This window comes from Eumetopias jubatus, unplaced genomic scaffold (genome assembly GCF_037043125.1).
Source record: "Eumetopias jubatus isolate StellerSeaLion01/CBP00866 unplaced genomic scaffold, mEumJub1_p1.0 scaffold_3, whole genome shotgun sequence".
Taxonomy (NCBI): Eukaryota; Metazoa; Chordata; class Mammalia; order Carnivora; family Otariidae; genus Eumetopias; species Eumetopias jubatus.
The window spans coordinates 71096056-71116860 of NW_028274809.1; the positions used below are offsets into that span (position 1 = coordinate 71096056).

Genomic DNA, 20805 nt, shown 5'->3' on the forward strand with positions numbered 1-20805 from the left:
ACTCCACAAGCTTAATAAGACTACTTCATAACTCAAAGAGAAAAAAGACACCAAAGCATATCAGGAGCACCTCTTTGTAGATTCTCTGCTTTTGAGAACCAAGGAATTTTTCATTTTTATGGATATATACATATATAGAAAGACATATATATATATATATATATATATATACACATAGACATAATTTTTTTTTGCCTTGATTTTGTAAATTAGTACCAGAGGACAGCATTCCTCCCCTAAAATAAAATACATAGCTATAGGGTTGCTATGTTCTCTTGCTTTGTCCCCATTTCATAACTTAATCACTGGTAGATGGCCAGTTACCAATTCTTTTTTTATTTTGTTTCCTAAGTTCCATTTTCCTTTTTTGCCTTAACTTACAAAGAAAAAATACATATACGCACGCATATGCACACGCACAAAGATGAAAATGAAGCTCTAAATTAGGACAGGAATGAAAAAAGTAAATTTTTATAAAGCAGTAAAGCCCTAATAGTTATTCTAAGCAGCAGTCACACAGTGACAAATAAATAAAATTCTAATTTTGGATGTTTTAAAATTACAAATAAATGACTTATATGCACTATATGCTTACTAAGCAGATACTGAGCCAGTGGTCCTTAACTAAACATTTCAGAATCATCTGGGAAGCTTTTAAAAATAGGTGTATCCAGATTCCTCTCAGACATCTTAGGAGAAACTTTAAGGGAAGGAAGAGCTACACATTTTGAAAAAATACTCCCCAGTGATTTTGACAACACCCCACCAGTTTTGAAACTCACTTTAAGGGGGAAAAGCAAGGTGTTTCTTCTCAAATACATTTCCTCAGGGAATAAAATAACAGATGTGTCCATTAAAACTATAGGATGAGGGTTTTTTTTGAACTTATATCCTCAGAAACTTCAGTTTTCTTAGCTCACATCAAAAATTAACTAACACATTATCTCATGCTTGAAATTCTTCCAGACAGGAAAGCTTGTCAACAAAATACTTTAAAAACCATCCTCCCTCTTATGCGGTAATTAAAGTTTTAATGTGTAGAATCAGATAAAATCACACAGCAATCCTCCACTGCATTAGAAAACACTCAATTTTCTTTAACCCAGCACTCTCAGAAGCGTTGGGCACTAACATCTTCAAAGGAATTCAGCAAATTAGAAAACTGTAAACGTCAAAAACATTTCTCCCTCTTGTTTGACCAGCCCCTTCCATGCTCCTGCTTACTCTGTCAGGATTTCTGTCTCACTTTGTGGTCCCAAATCACCCACATAACTTATGAGGTGGTAGAATCAAGGCATCAAACATTTGAAGTGAATCTCATGTCCTTATTTTACTGTCCAAAAATATAAAGAAGTGTCTCTTATTCTTATACTATATAATCTTGCTCTGGAGTTATTATTATAATATCATGATTCACTGAAGGAAGTGTGTAATAGATCTTGGCACTAGTTCAAATTATTTTTCTATTCAGTTATTTTTAAATGTATTCTAAAAGGACTTTAAAAGTATGGGGATCCAGGGGCACCTGGGAGGCTCAGTCAGTTAAGTGACCAACTCTTGTTCTCAGCTCAAGTCATGATCTTGGTGTTGTGAGATCAAACCCCATGTCTGGCTCCACACTGGGTGAGGAGGCTGCTTGGGATTCTCTCTCTCCCTCTGCCCCACCCCTCTATAAAATAAAATAGGGGCGTCTGGGTGGCTCAGTTGGTTAAGCGACTGACTTCGGCTCAGGTCATGAGCCCAGGGTCCTGGGATGGAGCCCCTCATTGGGCTCTCCGCTCCTCCAGGAGCCTGCTTCTCCTTCTCCCTTTGCCTGCCACTTCCCCTGCTTGTGCTCTCTCTCTCTGTCAAATAAATAAATAAAATCTTAAAAAAAAATAAAAAATAATTAAAAAATTAAAGATAAAATAAAAAGTAAAATATGGGAATCCATTGACTGGGTTTCTTTCTAGTCTATAAAAAGAAAAGAAAAAGAATAGATTGAGAGAAAATACTTCTGACTAACTTCTGGTGGGGCAGAGGCAGATAATTTGTGTCTATAATTATGACACTGAACTTCAGTTCAGTGTCATATTGACATAAAAACCCTTAAATACCAGATGTGCATTCGTTTGACCATTATTCACTAATTTTCTTCCTTCCTTAAACATGTAATAAAAGCTACTGAAATATCAGTGCTCCCAAGGATACACTCCCCTCTTAACATTTAAGCTCCAGAAGGCAAGTGACGTGGTTTGTTTTGTTTTGCCTGGTTCATAGTAGATGCTCAGTATAAATGAGTGAATGATTTGATGAAATATACAAAAAGCATTTATGCTCTTTCTTAGGGAAATTCACATTAAAATATTCCTGGCAAAATCTACAATATGATATTCCAATTTATCAATGCTGAGATTTCCCTTATTATGGTCAGATTATGTCACCCACTCTTCCGAATTTCAAATCTACAGTCTTGGGGTCATAGCCTTCATTTCTCCTTTACTCCTGACTCACCAAGCCACCGTCTCTAACACTACTCCTGCTTTACCTCCTGATGATTTCAGTTTCAGTGTACATATATTCCTTCCTGTACCCTGGCCTCTGTTTCTTGAACTCTGTTTCTAAAATGATCTTGTCCCCCTCTTTTGTCATACCTTAAACTTTGTCATTGCTGATAGACTCCTCTATAATCTCAGCTTCATGCAACCCATTCCCTCTCACCACTTCCTTCCTTTCCAGCTCACTCCTGCTAGTTTCCCTAGTATTTCTTCCAACCCATTAGGATCTCCAATTAGTTGACCCTACCCTCTCTCTCTCTCTCTCTCTTTTTTTATTCAAGTGACTCTATCTTCTCTTTTCAGTTCCTCATCCCCTTGATGTCCTCTTGGGCCTGGGCTCCTGGCTTAAATTCAACCATTAGGATCATTCTGGAGACACACACCTCACCTCCCATGCCCCTTACGGCTCCACTGAGGTTGCTTGGCCAATCCTGGTCCTGGTTAATCCCAACTGTCAATTCACCCTGCACAGCTGAACAGGAAAGGGAAAAACATACAATTGTGCTAACCAGTCTCACTTTAAATTCATAATCATGGACCTCAGGAGGGCCCTCAATGCTGCCCAGCAACCATGCTATATATACTTCTTTAGGAGACATCAAAGTACAGATGTCTAGGAGTCGGGTGATATATTAGTTGGCAATTTAGAAGGGTAACCTGAACTCTCCTAAACATAATTCACCAATAGTTTTCTCCTTCTAAATGGTAATCCTATCTTTCATATTGCTGGGGCCAAAAAGCTTATAATGATCTTTGACTCTCCTCTTTCTCTTATCCTGAACATTTAGTCCATCAGAAAATCTTGCTGGCTCTACCTTCAAAATTATTTAGAATTTGACCCAGAACCACTGCCTTCATCCTGATAGGAGCCACCACCTTCACTCACCTGAATGCAAAAGCCTCCTAAATGCTATTTCTCATTTCCACCTTTGGTTTCCTACATTCTGTTTTCAAAAAAAAAAAAAAAAACAACTAGAATTTTCCTTTAAAAATATTGTCAGGTCATAACACTCTTCTATAGATAACCTTAATTGTTTTCTCCTTTTACATAGAGTAAATGCCACATTCTTTAAAACCACCTACTAGGACCCTACCAGATTTGTTCTCCTCCACCCCATTACCTCTGTGACTTCCCCTCCTATTACTCCATCAGAGAGTTAATCCAGTACAGCAACTCTGGCCTCCTTGCTATTCTGTTCCCAGAGCAAGCCAGACACACTCCTGCCTCAGGGCCTTTGCACTGACTGTACCCCTTTCCTGGAACACTCTTTTGACAGATATCTACATGCTATCTGATTCCTCACCTCTTTGAAATGTCACCTTACTGAATCCTACTCTAACTACCTTTTGAAAAATTACAGACTACACCCCCTACCCACACTCTCTTAATCTTCATTATCCTACCCTAATGTTTTACATAGCACTTATCACCTTCTAGCATGCTACATAATTTTCTTATGTATTATGTTGTTTCCTCTCTGACTTCCCACACTGGAATATAAACTACAAAAGTCAGCTAGTTTAGTGGGTTTTGCTTCCCAAGCCCCTAGAACAGTGTCTGGCACATCATGGACAGTCAATAAATATTTTCTGGATGAATAAACTTATCACATAACTAGTTGAAATGAAACAGATTTAAAGAGTAAATTTTAATACATTATAGAAATAATCTTTGTGACTGAGAAATGACACTCCAATTGCTGATGAAGACCGTATTCTGAAAAATCAGCCTTATGTCCATCTTCTGAAGGAGTGACGATATGGGGCAAATATAAAAGTAGGGAAGAAGAATGACTTAGAATTTACAGTCAGCAACTTAGAATTTGGAGGAAGACAGGGTCATCTTACCAGGCAGTTGGAAAAATTATACTTAAGGAAAATTTGAGGTTGAATATGCTTTTAAAATTCCAGGAGTATAGGGACTCAAATCTTCTTAGATGAGCTGAAGTATTACTTAACTCATAATGTTTTACAATTTATTTTTATTCTGTTTTATTGCTTTTATTTTCATAGTTTTGTTTTGTCCTCCAAATGTAGATTTTTATTTTGCAAAAGAAAGAGGAACAGAGAAAGTGTACATGATAACACTAGATTTCCCCATAACAAATAGCTCTTTCTTCCTCCTTCCCTGACATTCTTCCCCCTGGAAAACTTTGTCTTTATCTCCACTCTGTCATAATCTATATGTTTCACATCTAGTCTTTCTCTCTTCAATCTACGTCATCACATTTACCAACCCCCCCGGGTCCTGATCCTCGTACCTCAGGCTGGAGTGAATACAACATCCCAGCTTTCTTGACTCCAGTCTCCCTGCCCCCTCCCCTGTAAGTCTGACAGACCGTAAGTCTGTCCTGCACACACCTCCCAGACAACTTCCCTGCAGCTATACTTTCAGCGGATTGGGCCCCTGCTTTAAAGCTATAAGGAATATTTCCCACAGGTCTTAAGTCATCTCTCTAAACCTCAAGGCTCTTTGCTGTCTGGTATCTCCCAGGACAGCAGGAGTCTGGGCTGGGTCTGAGCCCCATTTGTCCCCATTCTATATGCTCTTGGCACTGATCTTTCTCTCTCCTGGTCCCCTCCCCTGAGACACAGTTGTCATTCTGTCCACACATCCACATCCGACATAGCCATTAAGGACTTCTAATACTTCAGCCTTCACTGACCACTCTTTTCTGAACTGTCCCAAACCTGCATCTATAGGACACTATTTTTTTAAACTTAATGGCACTTTGATTGACTTGCATGTTAACTGCTTTACTTGGTTCCATCTTGGGGTTTTTTTTTTCCAGCAAAATGATAATCATCTTGAGGGCAGAAATCCTATCTTACACTCATTCCCCAGACCTGACTCTACATTAAATGTACAATAGGTACATAATAAATTCCAATAGTGATTTCGAGGAACAGTTTCTCCCACATTTAACATCTCTAAAATTGGGATATGTTTGTGATTAATGGTGTCTTATAAATGCTGGATAGAAGTCACAATGTAGTATTCATTGCCTGCAAAAATATAAAATCGGCCCTAACTGTGTATGTTGTTGTCACCTCAATTTGTTAAGTACACTACTGGTGTTATAGGTGTTGAGCGTAATTGCCATTTTTATTTATTTATTTTTTTTAAATATTTTTTTAAAGATTTTATTTATTTATTTGAGAGAGAGAATGAGATAGAGAGAGAGCATGAGAGGGGAGAGGGTCAGAGGGAGAAGCAGACTCCCCGCTGAGCAGGGAGCCCGATGCGGGACTCGATCCCGGGACTCCAGGATCATGACCTGAGCCGAAGGCAGTCGCTTAACCAACTGAGCCACCCAGGCGCCCGCCATTTTTAAATATTTTCTTAAAGTTTGCACTATGATTTGATATTGAAATGAAATATTGTTGTATATGCAGCAATGTACCAAAACAGGGTATAAATTTGATATCAATGAAGCAAATACTCATTGTTGAAGGAATGACTGTGATTCGATATTCCTCGCAAAGCAACAACCAGCTGCTTTATGGGGCCTAAGAAATGATGATACTTACAAGTAAAGGAAGCTGTTGTTATGTTGTGTTACTGAGACACAAGGAAAAAAATGCCTTTTAGATGCCAAGCAGTGCTACTCAGGGCTGGAGAATTTGCCACATCCCTCAGAATGGATAAAATAATTTTCAAAGCCATGATAGACTAATAGGATTGCTTGATATGTTGCACAGAATGATCATGAGATATTTTGTCATAATGTCATTGTCATAAAATAATTGTGTGTTTTATAATTGATAGCCTCTTAGACTCAATAAAAGGTGACATGTATATGTGCACGTATGTGTGCATGCATGTGTGTGCGTGCGTGTACGTGTGTGTGTACGTGTGTGCGCGCGTGCGTGTATGTGTGTGTGCACGCATGTGTGTGTGTCTTGCTGGCTTTCTTGCTTGGTTGATGGTATAGTGAATTTCTTTTAGACTCAATTTCATTTTGTTCATTTGTAGTTTAATGAACAGGATTCACAGATTCTTCTGGTTGTATTTTTTGGTTGTGTTTTTAACTCTTTCTGTCCTAACTAAAGGAACTGCGGTCGGAGGTGGAACTGGAAGTGTTAGGAGACACAGAAGGACTCAACCTATCTTTCACGGCTATCTGTAACAACAGGGCCCCCTTCCCACACCAGAAGAAATGCTCTCACATGAAGGTGGGAGACACAGTAAGTATAGGGTCAACAGATTGTCTGAAAAAATATTCAGGTAAGTCAGAAGTTCCCTTGTTGCATTGAAGCTGGATTTTTCCTTTCAAGAATTTCAAAAACAATTTTTAAAAATTCCCTAATAAGTGCTTTTGGCAAAGCTGATCCCCATGCACCTTGGTTTCCTGCTATGCATTTCGGTGGATGGAAGATAATTAGTATTTTCTTTTCCAGGCTTCATTTAATGTGACTGTGAGTATACCAAACTGTGAGAGAAGAAGCAGGCATATTACCATAAAGCCTGTGGGGCTGGGGGACGCCCTAGAAATACTTGTCCGTCCGGAATGCAGCTGTGCTTGTCAGAAAGAGGTGCAAGTGAACAGCTCCAAATGCCACAACGGGAACGGTTCCTTCCAGTGTGGGGTGTGTGCCTGCAACCCCGGCCACATGGGTCCTCGCTGCGAGTGTGGGGAGGACACACTGAGCACAGACTCCTGCAAGGAGGCCCCAGATCACCCCTCGTGCAGTGGGAGAGGCGACTGCTACTGTGGGCAGTGCATCTGCCACTTGTCTCCCTATGGAAACATTTATGGGCCTTACTGCCAATGCGACAACTTCTCCTGCGTGAGGCACAAAGGGCTGCTCTGCGGAGGTAGGCGTTGTCTAAATCCACCCCACACCACAACTGGGCAAGCATCAAGAAGGGGCTTTGCATCCTTTGCACATTCCACAGTTTTCTGGGCAGAGTAGGCGCTCCATAAATAGTTGCTGATCGAGGGAGCGGGTTAATCTCTAGAGCTAAGGTAACTGGTCTTCGCTGGCATTTTCTCTGGCTCTTATATTCTCTTGGGGTGAGATCTCTGCCAATTCAACTTACATCTCTATTGTTATTTCCCTCAGAGTTCAGTAGGCAAGAAATGGAAATGCCTTCTCTTTGGTTATCACCCAGACTTCACAAACTTGCATGTAATCTGAACTCCATTATCTTCCAGACTTTTCTCGATCAGGCTCTTGGGTATCCTACCCAACTCTTAAATGCCTATTACTTTGGAAAAATAAAAAGCGAGGCTTCTTAAGGAGCGTATTACCAAGAACAAGGAACTCGGAAATACTAAATGAACTTTCAGGGCCTTCGTTCATTCCACAGATATTTATTAAACACCTATTATGTGACAGATACTAGATTAGGCACCGGGTATAATAAAGATGAATAAGAACATATGAAGGCTATGGAAAAGGTAAAAAATGAAACATTGCCTGGAATTTTTTTAAGATCAAGAACATGTTTAAATAGCAGAAAAAGATATGTTTTAAAATCCTTTGCATATGGAGAATCACTGTAGTTTAAGAATATATTGCATATACTTTGACTATTATAAAAATCATTCTGATCTATATATCCATATAGTTAAGTATAATCTATCTGCATAAGAATTGCAAATGTGTTCATGTTCTTTAAAATGATATAAATTGGTGTTACAACAGGAATATTAACTAACTGCTGAATTTAAGCTCCCAATGTCTCCCCTTTTCAGTATGTGAGCAGGCAGCTTTTCAAAACAGAAAGCCATTATCTTTAGAGAAAACTAAGAAAGTTATGTTTTCAAACCACAGTGTCAGGAACATATAAAAGAGACTGGTTTTCAGGAAAAAAAAGGCCTGAGAAGAGAAGCCTCAAAGAATTCCGAGCTCTTTGAAAACCCTGTGATGCCCTTAGAAGCGTACCTCCATTTCATTTCTTTGCGGCGGCTCTTGCTACCAACATGTTCCTCTGAGGCTGCTTTCTTTCTTCTCCCCAGAGAGTGAAAAATTTAGGGTCTGTCCAGATTGAGATACATTTCTCCCCCCTTTCATTCGGAGGTCTATTTCCTTATTTAATGGGTGTGTTTCCAAACCCACATCAGTTCTCTTCTCATAAGATGTGGGCAGGACACAGCCTGAAGCCAGAGGCTGTCCCCGCGTCTTGAAAAGACTATGCTCGGCAGATTCCCAGATTGCATCTTCTAAGAAAAATCTTTTAATAAAATAGGTGCTCAAAATATTTGAAATCACCTTTCCAAAAAATTCTACCTGTAATCTAATACAACAGGATAGCAGTGTTACCCCCACCTATATTTCACTCTTTAAATCTCAGATCACAGAAGTCTAGAGCAGTGTAATTGCCGAACTGTGCTGAGCAACACAGTTCTTCCAGTTTGTGGTTGGTTTTTCACTTTACTTGGTGCCATTCATGCAAACGGAAAAGCACTCAGAAAGAGTTGACTTGATCTGTGCATTGTAGTTTGGAAGGTCTGACAATAGGGCCTCTCTTTGTATCAGATACAATGATCGCTAGAGACATTCTATTTAGAAAACACAATTATTTCCTCAGCTGGACTCAGAAAACTTCCCTAATGCCAATTTCCTTCGTATTTGAGGGTACTTTACAATTCTCAATCTATTAGTGTTTCTCAAAATCTATTTTGTGTGTAGAAACATCACAAAAGATGTCACTGTATTATTAGTAACTTTCTCTTTAAAAAGGTGTAAGAGGGGCACCTGGGTGGCTAGGTCACTTAAACTTCCGACTCTTGATCTCAGCTCAGGTCTTGATCTCAGGATCATGAGTTCAAGCCCCGAGTTGGGCTCCACACTGGACGTAGAACCTATTAAAAAAAAATTTTTTTTTAAATGGGATAATAAAAGTACCTATTATTCAAATTCAACAAATAGTTATGGAGTACCTACTATGTGCCTGGCATCCTGCTTAGTGCAGGGATAAAAACTGTGCCTGACCTTGTGGACAGACACCCTGTTGTTTGCAGCAGAGGCCAGAAAATGCTCCAGCTCCCCTTCTCATGCAGATCTCACTTCTTCGACAAAAATTCACTCTGCAATGTGCCACTCTTCTGAAGGCCTATTACCATAATGTTCTTTTTCATGTACCTTCTTTCATCCATCTTTAAGTACTCACAGATAGAGGGCTCCATTGATTGATTCCCTTGCCCAAATTCCATTAGTCTTTTATATTTTGATTCTAAGAAACGGAAAACTAACAGGCAAATGGCAATACAGAAAATGCTTCCTGCCATTATGCACTTAAACTTAGCAGTCAGTGGCATTCCAGAAAGACCTATCCCTCTGAAAAGAGCCTGACAATTTTGTCTTGATCTTTGGTCATCATCTTGCTACTACATGAAGCCATTGTGAATGTTTTGTTGTTGTTTTTGTGGTTGTGGTTATATGAACAGGTACTTTATAATTGGTTGCTTGTGGATATCAGTTAGCAGTGATATGGTAGATGGTTCTGGAAAGGCCGCAGAAAGAAGGGTTTCTAAATTCTGACAGGAGCTCTTGGAAGAGTTTTCTAAATTTCTGCCAACTAATTCTTACATGCAGTGATACACTTGGGCATTCTCAAAGGAAACGCACATTTCATTTGACAATATTTATAGATCACATTAATTTTCTGGAAAAAACTTCAATATAGAAATCTATCCCTATCACGAGAATATGTTTCCCTTTTTTGCTGAGGAAGAAACAAAAAGCAATTGTATTTTAGAGGATAACTTAAGACGAGCTATGTCTGCAGCAAGTTTCCATGCACCACCTCCTTCAAGTTCCTCTGCCCTAGGTTTCCGCAGCTTTGTTCTCATTGCTCTCCTACTTCAGTTCCCTGGTAAGATCCTTCTCTCTGATCACATTTTTTAAAGATTTACTTATTTGAGAGAGAGAGAACATGAGCAGGGGGAGAGGGAGAGGGAGAAGCAGGCTCCCCGCTGAGCAGGGAGCCCCATGTGAGGCTCCATCGCAGGACTCTAGGATTGTGACCTGAGCCGAAGGCAGATGCTTGAACGACTGAGCCACCCAGTGCCCCTCTCAGATCACCTTTTTTTTTTTTTTAAGATTTTATTTATTTATTTGACAGAAAGAGGCACAGCGAGAGAGGGAACACAAGCAGGGGGAGTGGGAGAGGGAGAAGCAGGCCTTCTGTGGAGCAGGGAGCCCGATGCGGGGCTCTCGACCCCAGGACCCTGGGATCATGACCTGAGCTGAAGGCAGACACTTAATGACTGAGCCACCCAGGCGCCTCAGATCACCTTTTAGGTGCTGATGATCTTCAGGGCTTTTCTCAGTCTACCTGTTTTCTCTACATGACCCAATCCACAACAGCTTTACCTGCCATCTATCTCTGATGGGTCCAAACCTCAAACCTCTCTGCCTCTTTTTCCATATATATACATATATATGTGTGTGTGTATATATATATCATAGTAGGTATATATGCCTACTACGACGTCCCGTGGGTCCCTCAGAACTCAACAGAGCCAAAATGAACTCATCATCTTCCCTACCCAAAGCTGCTCTTCTTCCTCTGCTTGAGAACAATCTATTTGTTCAACAATTAAGCCCTGTGCCAGGCACTGGGGAAAAGTCAGTGAGCATGAGATGTCAGCTTCCATTCCAGGTCATTAAAAAGCTGCACCATGCACTGAGCAGCCCATTCTGGTCACCTGGGGAAGATTCTATCCCTCTCTCTCTTCCCTGCCCCCCTCCACCATGGTGGCAATGGCACTCATGCCCTGAGTATTCTTCCCCTCAACTGTATGCTCTTTCCTCTCCATTCCCACTGGCACTGTTCAGGACCTCAGATCTTCTTTCCTCATTTGCTGCAACAAAACCTCCTAACCAGTTTTCCTGTCTCAGTTTGACCCTCTCTACTGAGGCCAGGATATTTCTAGACACATAGCTATTTGCTCAGGTCTCTACTTAAAATTCCATAACTTTCAGGATAACAGTTCTTTCTTTAGCGCATAAAGCTTTTCATGATGTGATTTCTGACTTTCCGTTGACCTTTCCAACACCCACCCCCCGCCATCCTGCCCTCCTGCCACAGCTCGTATGCACCTTTGGCTCTATCTATATGAAACTACTGTGGGTATTAAGCAGGTCACAAGATTACAGACTTCTGTCATTTACCTATGCTTTTTTTCTCAGCTTAAAATGCATGTAACCCTCTTCTGTCTTCTATCTGTAGCATCCAAATTCAGCTCAAGCATCACCTCTTTTGGAAACATCCCCAGATCTCTGATCTAATTTGAAAACTCTCCCTCTGTGTGCATAACACTTATCCCATTGTAGTGTATTTATTTGCCTGTCTGCTACTCTAGACGATAAGCTCAGTGACCTTATTTAATTTTGTATCTTCATGCCTAATGCAATCTTCGGCACATGATATATGCTCAATTAAAGTTTCTTAAATAAATGAATTTGTTGAGCACTCACTATATGCCTGTAGGACATCTAATTGGTGAATGCAAAACTAGAAGATTTACACATTATCTCATCTGACCACAACTGCTGTGAGATTTTATTCCCTCTATTTGATAGATGAGGCTTTTATGATCACTCGGCTTGAATGATGTAGAGGTGAGGCATTACCCAGGTCTGTGCTGCATCTCTATCTTATGGCACCTTAATTAAAAGCAAAAAAAAAAAAAAATTGTAAAAACAATTTAAATACACACACACATACACATAATCACACACACACCCCAAGTTGCTATTATAGGCTTCTAGATTATCTCATTTCATCTGGCTATAAGTTCTTTTTGATATAACATCAGGTAATCAGATTGGTCTTCAGTTAAGAGACCAGATCAATAAATATACACACTTAGCAAAATTCGTTCCATAAAATATATCTATGCTCACCACTCCCCCTACTCCCCACACAATCACTTTTTTCTCATTTTTCTTCAGTCTTTCTGATAGTGTTTAAAGGCAAAGGGAAAAGATGCCCACTCCCCCACCCCCCTCCCACCCCCGCCAAGTAGCCATGGCCCTAAGCATCACTGGGCATTTGTTTTGCAGATAACGGCGTGTGTGACTGTGGCGAATGCATGTGCAGGCCCGGCTGGGCGGGCGAGTACTGTAACTGCACCACCAGCACGGACTCCTGCGTCTCCGAGGATGGGGTGCTCTGCAGTGGGCGAGGGGACTGCATCTGTGGCAAGTGTGTTTGCACGAATCCCGGAGCCTCTGGACCGACCTGTGAACGTTGCCCTACCTGTGGTGATCCCTGTAACTCTAAACGGTAATGTCTCAACTTCCCTCCTGTTGCTTTTGGTGGGTTTGTTTTCTGAGCATCCACCCAAATACACAAACCCACCAGGCCCCTGTGATCATCAGCCTGGAACGTCCGTATCTCATTTGCCTCTTTCTTTGTCCTGATTATCCGGGACCACAATGTCACATTTCTGCTAGAGACAAGCCTGGGGAAGCTGAGCTGATGTCCCACACTGATAACATCAGATGGCCTTTCACTTACAATACCAGCCACACAGAAGGAATGCTCTGGCAGTAGACGGATGACACCCACATTCAGGGCCTTTTCAGGGGAAACAGACAAGCTTCTTCCTTATCTAGAAGTGTATAGCCTGACCTTGCTGATTCATTCCTCTCTATAGACCCATGGAGGCAAAAAGGCAGAAAAAGGATCAAGGCTTTACATTTCTTCCCTCTTCTTTACCACTCATGCTCTTTAGCACCTCTCTTTGGTTGTCATTCTACACAGCTATTGTGTGTTGTGTTTTCTTTTTTACCATATGAACAACAACAACAAAACACTTTTTTGTTTTACAGTGAACCACTATTTCTTTGGTTGGTAGCTAATTTCTTAATGGAAGTGGGGGCAACATTTCTAGGTCAAGTGAGGCAAGTCTCCAAATGGGCTGTGTGATGACATTGCAGTATATAATGTATTATGCAGCAAACATGCTTAAGCAGTTTGCAGTTTCATTAACTCTATACCCAACATGGTGACATTTGCATTTCCAGTGTAAACAAAGTAAGAAAATCAATATTCACTCAGTGGTTCCTCACCATTCAGGTGTCAAAATTTCTCTGTCACTGTGCCTGGACATACGCCAAGAGAAGTGTGGGGACATGGTTAGACTTACTTGAATGGAATTAAATGTAAAATGTCCTTCCAGGATGTTTCTTCCATTATTTATCTATTCAATCTTCTTTGTAAACATGACTCAATTTAAAATGTGGCTTATAAAATATGAAGTTAACAGTCAAGGTAGTTTGAATTTGAGGAATCAGGTAATCTCCTTGGTGTTTATGTTAGCTTTGAGATGAATCCATTCTTCCACTTATTCATTCATACATTCATTTATCAAATAGATATTAAGTACCTACTGTTCACCAGAAATCCTGTTAGGCCAAGGGCATATAGTGATGACTGAAATAGTTACAGTTCCTGCCATCACAGGTGCTAAGAATCTAGTGGGAAAAACAGACATTATTTAAAGTAATTATAATGATATCTGAGCTGACAGCTACAATAAGGGATATAGAGGGTGCTGTGGACCCGTATGGCAGGGCTATGACACTAGCTTGGGCAGACATCAATGAGATGCACGAAGGGGTAGAGGTTTTAAGGGTTTCCGCAGTGTCCAGCAGTCCCCTGCAAAGCCACTCTAAGTAAATATATAACCTAGATAAATGCAATATACTTGCAATGCAAAGGCAATTTCCAGCCAAGACTTCTATCCCCACTCCCACATAGATTTCGCCTCCTCAGCCCTTCCTACAAAGGAACACAGAGGCTTCCACTGCAAGAGAACTAACCGGTGAGGGTCAGGGAAGGCTTGCCTAGGGTAGGGCGCTTTCAGCTGAGATTGGTGGAAGCCTGGAGGCGGAGCATGGGGGGGGCGGCGGGATGTTTCCAGCACTTAAAAGAGTATACATTTACATGGCCTGGGGAAAAGAGGCAGGATGATAGGAGGCAGGATGATACATAAGAAAATTTTGCTGTTTGGGGTTACTCCAAGCAGAATCTGGTTGTAAAGTGATTTTCAGCACAAGATTAATTCAGAGTCTGAGTTTTACTTTGCTGTGTAGACATCACTAGAGAAGCTTAATTCCCTGGCTATGTTTTTGGAAATACACTTTCTGTAAGTAGCAATCATTTATTAAAAAACCCTGCATGAATGAGGATCCAAGATGTAACCTCAGCTTTTGAAAATACCCCTATACGGCTTAGACTCATTCAAAATAGTTACAGACAAGTGAATCTTTAACATAGTCATTCATGGCATGTATGAAATTTTAGAATTCTTGTTAAAATACAGACCTATTTCTGTTAAGAAATTCAAACTTTGGTCACTGATCATATTTTAGGAGCATACACCTTTCTCATGAGAATGTAAAATGAACCAAAAAATTAAATCAAATACCAAAATAAGTGTGTCTTACTCTTGGGGTTATTTTGTTTGTTATTTAACCCATCGGAAGCAATCATTATAAATAAATGAGGATAGTAACTATTATCAAGCCTGGCTCACAAAACACTGATTACTAAGGGGAATCAGAATAAAGCAATTTCCTCTTGAACATCACCCAAATATCTTTCTAAAAGTAAGAAAAGGCAACGTCCTTTATGAGACACTCTTATAGCACGAATCACAGTAACAGCATTAAAGCAGTATCCCAGCTGCATATCTGTTTTCCACCAACATGAACTGATAAAGTCTACTGAATAATGTTCACAGGAGCTGCATTGAATGCCACCTGTCTGCAGATGGCCAGGCCGGAGAAGAATGTGTTGACAAATGCAAACTAGCTGGTGCAACCATCAGTGAAGCAGAAGGTTAGACTGGTCTTAAATTGCTTTCTTTTTCTTTATATTGTTCTTGAGAGGCAGAAACTCTGTGAAGGGCTTTTCAGTAGCTCGACCTCATTTGAACCAGAGCACTAGTTCAACATTAGTTTTTTTTTTTTTTAAAAGATTTTATTTATTTATTTGACAGAGAGAGACACAGCAAGAGAAGGAACACAAGCAGGGGGAGTGGGAGAGGAAGAAGCAGGCTTCCCGCCAACCAGGGAGCCCGATGCGGGGCTCGATTCCAGGACCCTGGGATCATGACCTGAGCCGAAGGCAGACGCTTAACGACTGAGCCACCCAGGCGCCCCTCAACATTAGTTTTTAAGAGTAAATGCATCCCATAAGACTAAAAACGTGATGGTTTGGGATACGAACAATTTAAAGTCATAGCTATTCTATTTGACTTCGGCTCTGTTGGCAAGCTCACCTTTGCTTAACAAATGCAATTGTGGAGAACTCCGGAATGCTATTTTTTAATTAAAAAAGAAAAAAAAAATTTAATTTTATTTATTTATTTATCAGAGAGTGAGAGAGAGAGAGAGAGCACAAGCAGGGGGAGCGGCAGGCAGAGGGAGAAGCAGGCTCCCTGCTGAGCAAGGAGTCCAATATGGGGGTTGATCCCAGAACCCTGGGATCATGACCTGAGCAGAAGGCAGATGCTTAACTGAATGAGCCACCCAGGCGTCCCAAGAAGAAAATTTTAAAAATAGCTAAATGTTAACCCCTAAAACTGAATCATCCTCTATCATCCTATTGCCTTATTTCAAGATAGGACAAGGTGAAGTGTAAGAGGGGTTTCCAGAGAGCAGGCCTGAGACACCAGGCAGTTTCTGGTTATTGGCCATTTTCCCTCCACTCCTTTACGTGTGTTTTTACTCCCAACTTTCCAAACACGGGTGTTACATGACCACCCTTAATTCCCCGTTGCTCACCCCCCAAATACAAGAAGGGCCTGTGACCTTTAACTGCTAAGCAGACCCGGCTCTTGCTTTCTTTCACCGTCATTTTAAAATTTAATGACTTAAACTCGGATTCTTTTTAATGGCAAAATATCATCTCAAATATTTAAATCAGTTGTATTTTGGCTGGGAAGCCCACTTAAAAAATAATTTGTGAAGAAGATGACTAGCTCCTCCTCAAGGGACAATCTAGGGGGATTTGTTTTTCCAGCGTCCCAAACTCTGCATTCTCAGGCAGCTCTGGTGGACCTACTGCTCTACACGCATTAGAGAAGCGACCAAGACGTATCTCAGGCAAAGTGCAATAATCAAGACAATGTATGACACTCTAGGATGTGTGTCTTGAAGAGACAGAAATAGAATAGAGAAATTAATCCATTTCTGAAGTGAAATAAGTTAGTGGCATTTATATTGTTTTGAAAATCATGCACATTGTTTCAAAATTGAGATTTCTGACTGTGCACAGTTGAATAACCCCATATGGAGGAACATGATTAGTGCTCATAAGACCCATCGGTTGTGCCTTTCTGGTGACTAAAGATAGATATGCCAAATAACCATAAATTGGGCAAGATGGTGTGTACCTTACACTAATACTGAAAGCAGGATGCGGTAAAATCACTGAGGAAAGTATCATTTGTGGACTGGCCACATTAGTAACTAGCTCAAAGTCAGTGCATATCCTCGGGCTTCATTTCACGGCAAACAGTTGAGATATTTACCAAGTGTTTCTAAGAAATGGCTAAAAATTGCAGAAAATGTCCTGCAAATGACTAGAACTCCATTCACAGGCAGCATGGGAAACCAATGTGCTGAGGGGGGAAAAAGAGTAAACCTTGGAAACATGGTAAGTCCTGAACAGAGAGTTACTATAGTTAAATACATAGTTTTCTGAATAGATTATCATAAATGTTTGGATTTGAGAGGAATACTAGGTTTCAAGGGGCATTCAAAATATTTGCATAATTTTTTTTAAGATTTTATTTATTCATTTGAGACACAGAGATACAGAGAAAGAGAGAGCATGAGCAGGGGGAGAGGCAAAGGCAGAGGGAGAAGCAGCTTCCTGTGGAGCAGGGAGCACGATATGGGGCTCTATCTCAGGACTCCTGGATCATGACCTGAGCCGAAGGCAGATGCTTAACTGACTGAGCCACCCAGGCGCCCCTTGCATTATTCTTTTTGTGTTAACTGGGTAAATTATCTTCAAAACAGGGGAATACAACTATTTCTAACTGAGAAACTGAAAATAATAACTGGATTCCTAATACCATTTAAAGCACTAACCTTGTTGAATTTGAGAGAAAAAATATATTTGTCAGCCTATGAATTAAAAAATCACTTTTCCAATGAGGATTCTTTTTATTTTTTTATTGTTATGTTAATCACCATACATTACATCATTAGTTTTTGATGTAGTGTTCCATGATTCATTGTTTGTGCATAACACCCAGTGCTCCACGCAGAATGTGCCTTCTTTAATACCCATCACCAGGCTAACCCATCCCCCCACCCCCTCCCCTCTAGAACCCTCAGTTTGTTTTTCAGTCCATCGTCTCTCATGGTTCGTCTCCCCCTCCGACTTACTCCCCTTCATTCTTCCCCTCCTGCTATCTTCTTCTTTTTTTTTTCTTAACATATATTGCATTATTTGTTTCAGAAGTACAGATCTGTGATTCACAGTCTTGCACAGTTCACAGCACTCAACCATAGCACATACCCTCCCCAATGTTTATCACCCCGCCACCCCATCCCTCCCACCGCCCACCACTCCAGCTCCAATGAGGATTTTTATAAGTTCTATTTCAAGTTACTCACCCAGTTATGACATTGATCACATCACCTTGAAATTATCACCACATATTTGCTCTTGCGTAGGGGCTTTTATCAGCTCATCCTTCCCCCAACAAGGACATGGAGAGTAAAGTAAAATAGCATAACTTTATAATCCAAAGACATTATTCCTCAACTGCTGTGGAGACTTGCATGAGCATCTCTAAAGACATGTGGTTTAACTTCACTCATTCCATTTTGCTGAAAGTCACTTTTTAATTTACCCCAACATTCATGTACTCAGAACATTGTTGCTCAGAGTGTTTTCCATGGGACACTAGTTCTGAAAGTGCTAGATGGCCATATCAGTTTGGGAATTGGGAAGCTAAGCTTTTTGTTTATTTCACAGGACTCCTGAAAAATTATGCACATTACATTAAATGTGCATTGTGAATTTTCAGGAGAGGCAAAAGGAAGAATTAGAGTAAGGAAGGATTCCCAAACTTACTTGACCACAGAACCCTTTCTTTTCCTTGGGAAACTGTTCCCCTGAGAACTCCTGACTCATCCCCAGAGCACAGATCTTTAAATGTATAGTTGTCTTAACTCAGTGGTGCATGCACATAGTTTATATTTCTGTATCCTTCCTGGACCTTCCTAGATGCTGGCCTCCTCACCACCCCCGCCCCCCATTCTCACATTTCTTCCTTTTCTAAGTATAATTTCATGGACTGCCTGAGATCTTATTTTCATCATATTATTCTAGGGAAGCATTGCTGGCACTCATAAAGGAGGGTAAAAAAGAAAGGTCCATTCCTTAATGAACAACAAAAGAAAACCTTAGCAGCTCAGTATGCAAATCTCCAGCCCAAGCTGGACCCTTTCATTGCACATTCAATAATACCATTTTAATACCCAAACAAGACAAAACTGGCTAAATCTAGAGCATAACAGTCATGGAAAGAAGTGGTGAAGTAATTAAAGCAAGAAGGGAGTCATGACTCAAAGGTCATATTAACAGTTTCATGAAAACTTAAATAATCCTGGTGAAGTAAATTAAGCCTCTCTGTACTTCAATGTAGCTATTTAAAAGAAAATAAAAAAGCAGGGTTAATATTACTGAAAGGAATGTTATAAGCTATTTGTGTATTTTCTACCTGAGAATAAAATGTTCCAGTAAGTAAGCTTGAGAGGAACAGAGTGGGTGTGCACTGTCATGGCCGGGGGTGGGTGGAATCTCTCCAACAAGAAAAGGCATTATTCTCCAAGACGTCATGAATCCTAGTTAATTGGAGCAGTGTGGTAGGAGGACATGTGGTAAAGACCAGCTAAAAAATGACCAAAGTATGAGTTATATATACAGTGTTATTGCATGACATAACACATGAAATAACACAAATATCACTAATCAACTGTTGCCCAGAGGTTCCTGGATGTTATAATCTGATCACCTTATTAAAAATACTGTTAAACACCTCACTAAAATACAAGCTCCTGTGCATACCACTGCCCTCTCAAATCGGATACCCAGGAGGGTCCCTAGAATCTTTATTGGAAAAAAAAAATCCCAGGTGATTTAGATGATCCTAAACATTTCAGAATGACCAAATGAGAATGATTTAGAATTAGATTTCCTAATAGTCCTAGGTAAATAGATGCTTCTAATGGATTCAAAAGCAATTTCTTCACTTAAATCTATCCTCTGAAAGCCTATCCAAAATGTGAAATGTTTTACTAGTCCCTTTTTTTCATAGATAGTACAGACATCCTTCTCACAGACCCTGACATGAGGTTTTTATCTTATAAATTAAATGCAAAAAAAAAAAAAAATTAACATTTTTCTTTCTGTGGCTATGGCATTGTTGAACAAAAAATAGCATATTATTTACTTTTTCTTTGTTAGAATCAAAGGAGCACATATACATTTTGTTTTATTAAAACTGTTTTATTTTTAAGCTAACGAGAAAAGTTATCGGTCTAGCAAGAGTATGTCCAAGATTATCTAGGACAGTCCCAGTTTCAACAGTCTGACCCACTGTGTCATAATACGCTAATATTGGATCATATGTCAAAATTTTAGGTTAAAAGCAAATAGTTGTTATAGTTATAGGTTTCTGAAAAACAATTTGGTTTCCAGAAAAAGTGTAACAGTATCATTACAAAGTCTCCAACTTAGAAGATAGGAGAATTTTAAGCAAGTTTTTTTTTTTTTTTAATTTGGAAAATGCTACATAATTCTGGCATAGGTACCAGGCCGCTAAAACTTCTGATAAATAGTATTAACGTCTCAGATTGACCATTTTACTATATTTTTGATTCCTGTAGTGACATTCATTTTCTGTCTCTTGAATAAGCTCAATAAGAAAACATTTCTACTTGAAAAAGATCGGAGGAAAACTGGATTGTTTGTTTTTTAATTAACAAAGGGGCTATACTGAATGGTAGGCCAACTGTCAACTGGGTTCCTTTTAATCTGAGGTTTACTTTCATCCTCCTAGTCCCTGAGTACATAATACTTCAATGTCCATTTCCTGATATTAATTGCTATTTACTGTTGTGACAATACATGGCCAGCAATCTTGACTGTGGGAAAGGCCCCCTGAGAAATATCAGTATCAGTTTGGGCTGTGTAGTCTTTTTCTGAAATGTAATCTAGGCTTCCTCCCAGATGCTCTCAGCCAAGAGGAACATACAGCCCCCTCATTACCACAATCAG

At 40.0% G+C, this 20805-nt stretch overlaps 1 protein-coding gene across 2 annotated transcripts in view; it reads left to right on the plus strand.

Moving 5' to 3' along the window:
- The window catches only part of ITGB6 (integrin subunit beta 6), a 74339-nt gene that overhangs the window by 41737 nt on the left and 11797 nt on the right, over window positions 1-20805 (plus strand). For both annotated transcript variants that reach the window (XM_088022145.1, XM_028113112.2), the window contains exons 10-13: window positions 6591-6725; window positions 6939-7356; window positions 12558-12780; window positions 15245-15342. In XM_088022145.1, the coding sequence (XP_087878271.1) occupies window positions 6591-6725; window positions 6939-7356; window positions 12558-12780; window positions 15245-15342 (874 nt within the window). The remainder of the gene's footprint in view (window positions 1-6590; window positions 6726-6938; window positions 7357-12557; window positions 12781-15244; window positions 15343-20805) is intronic.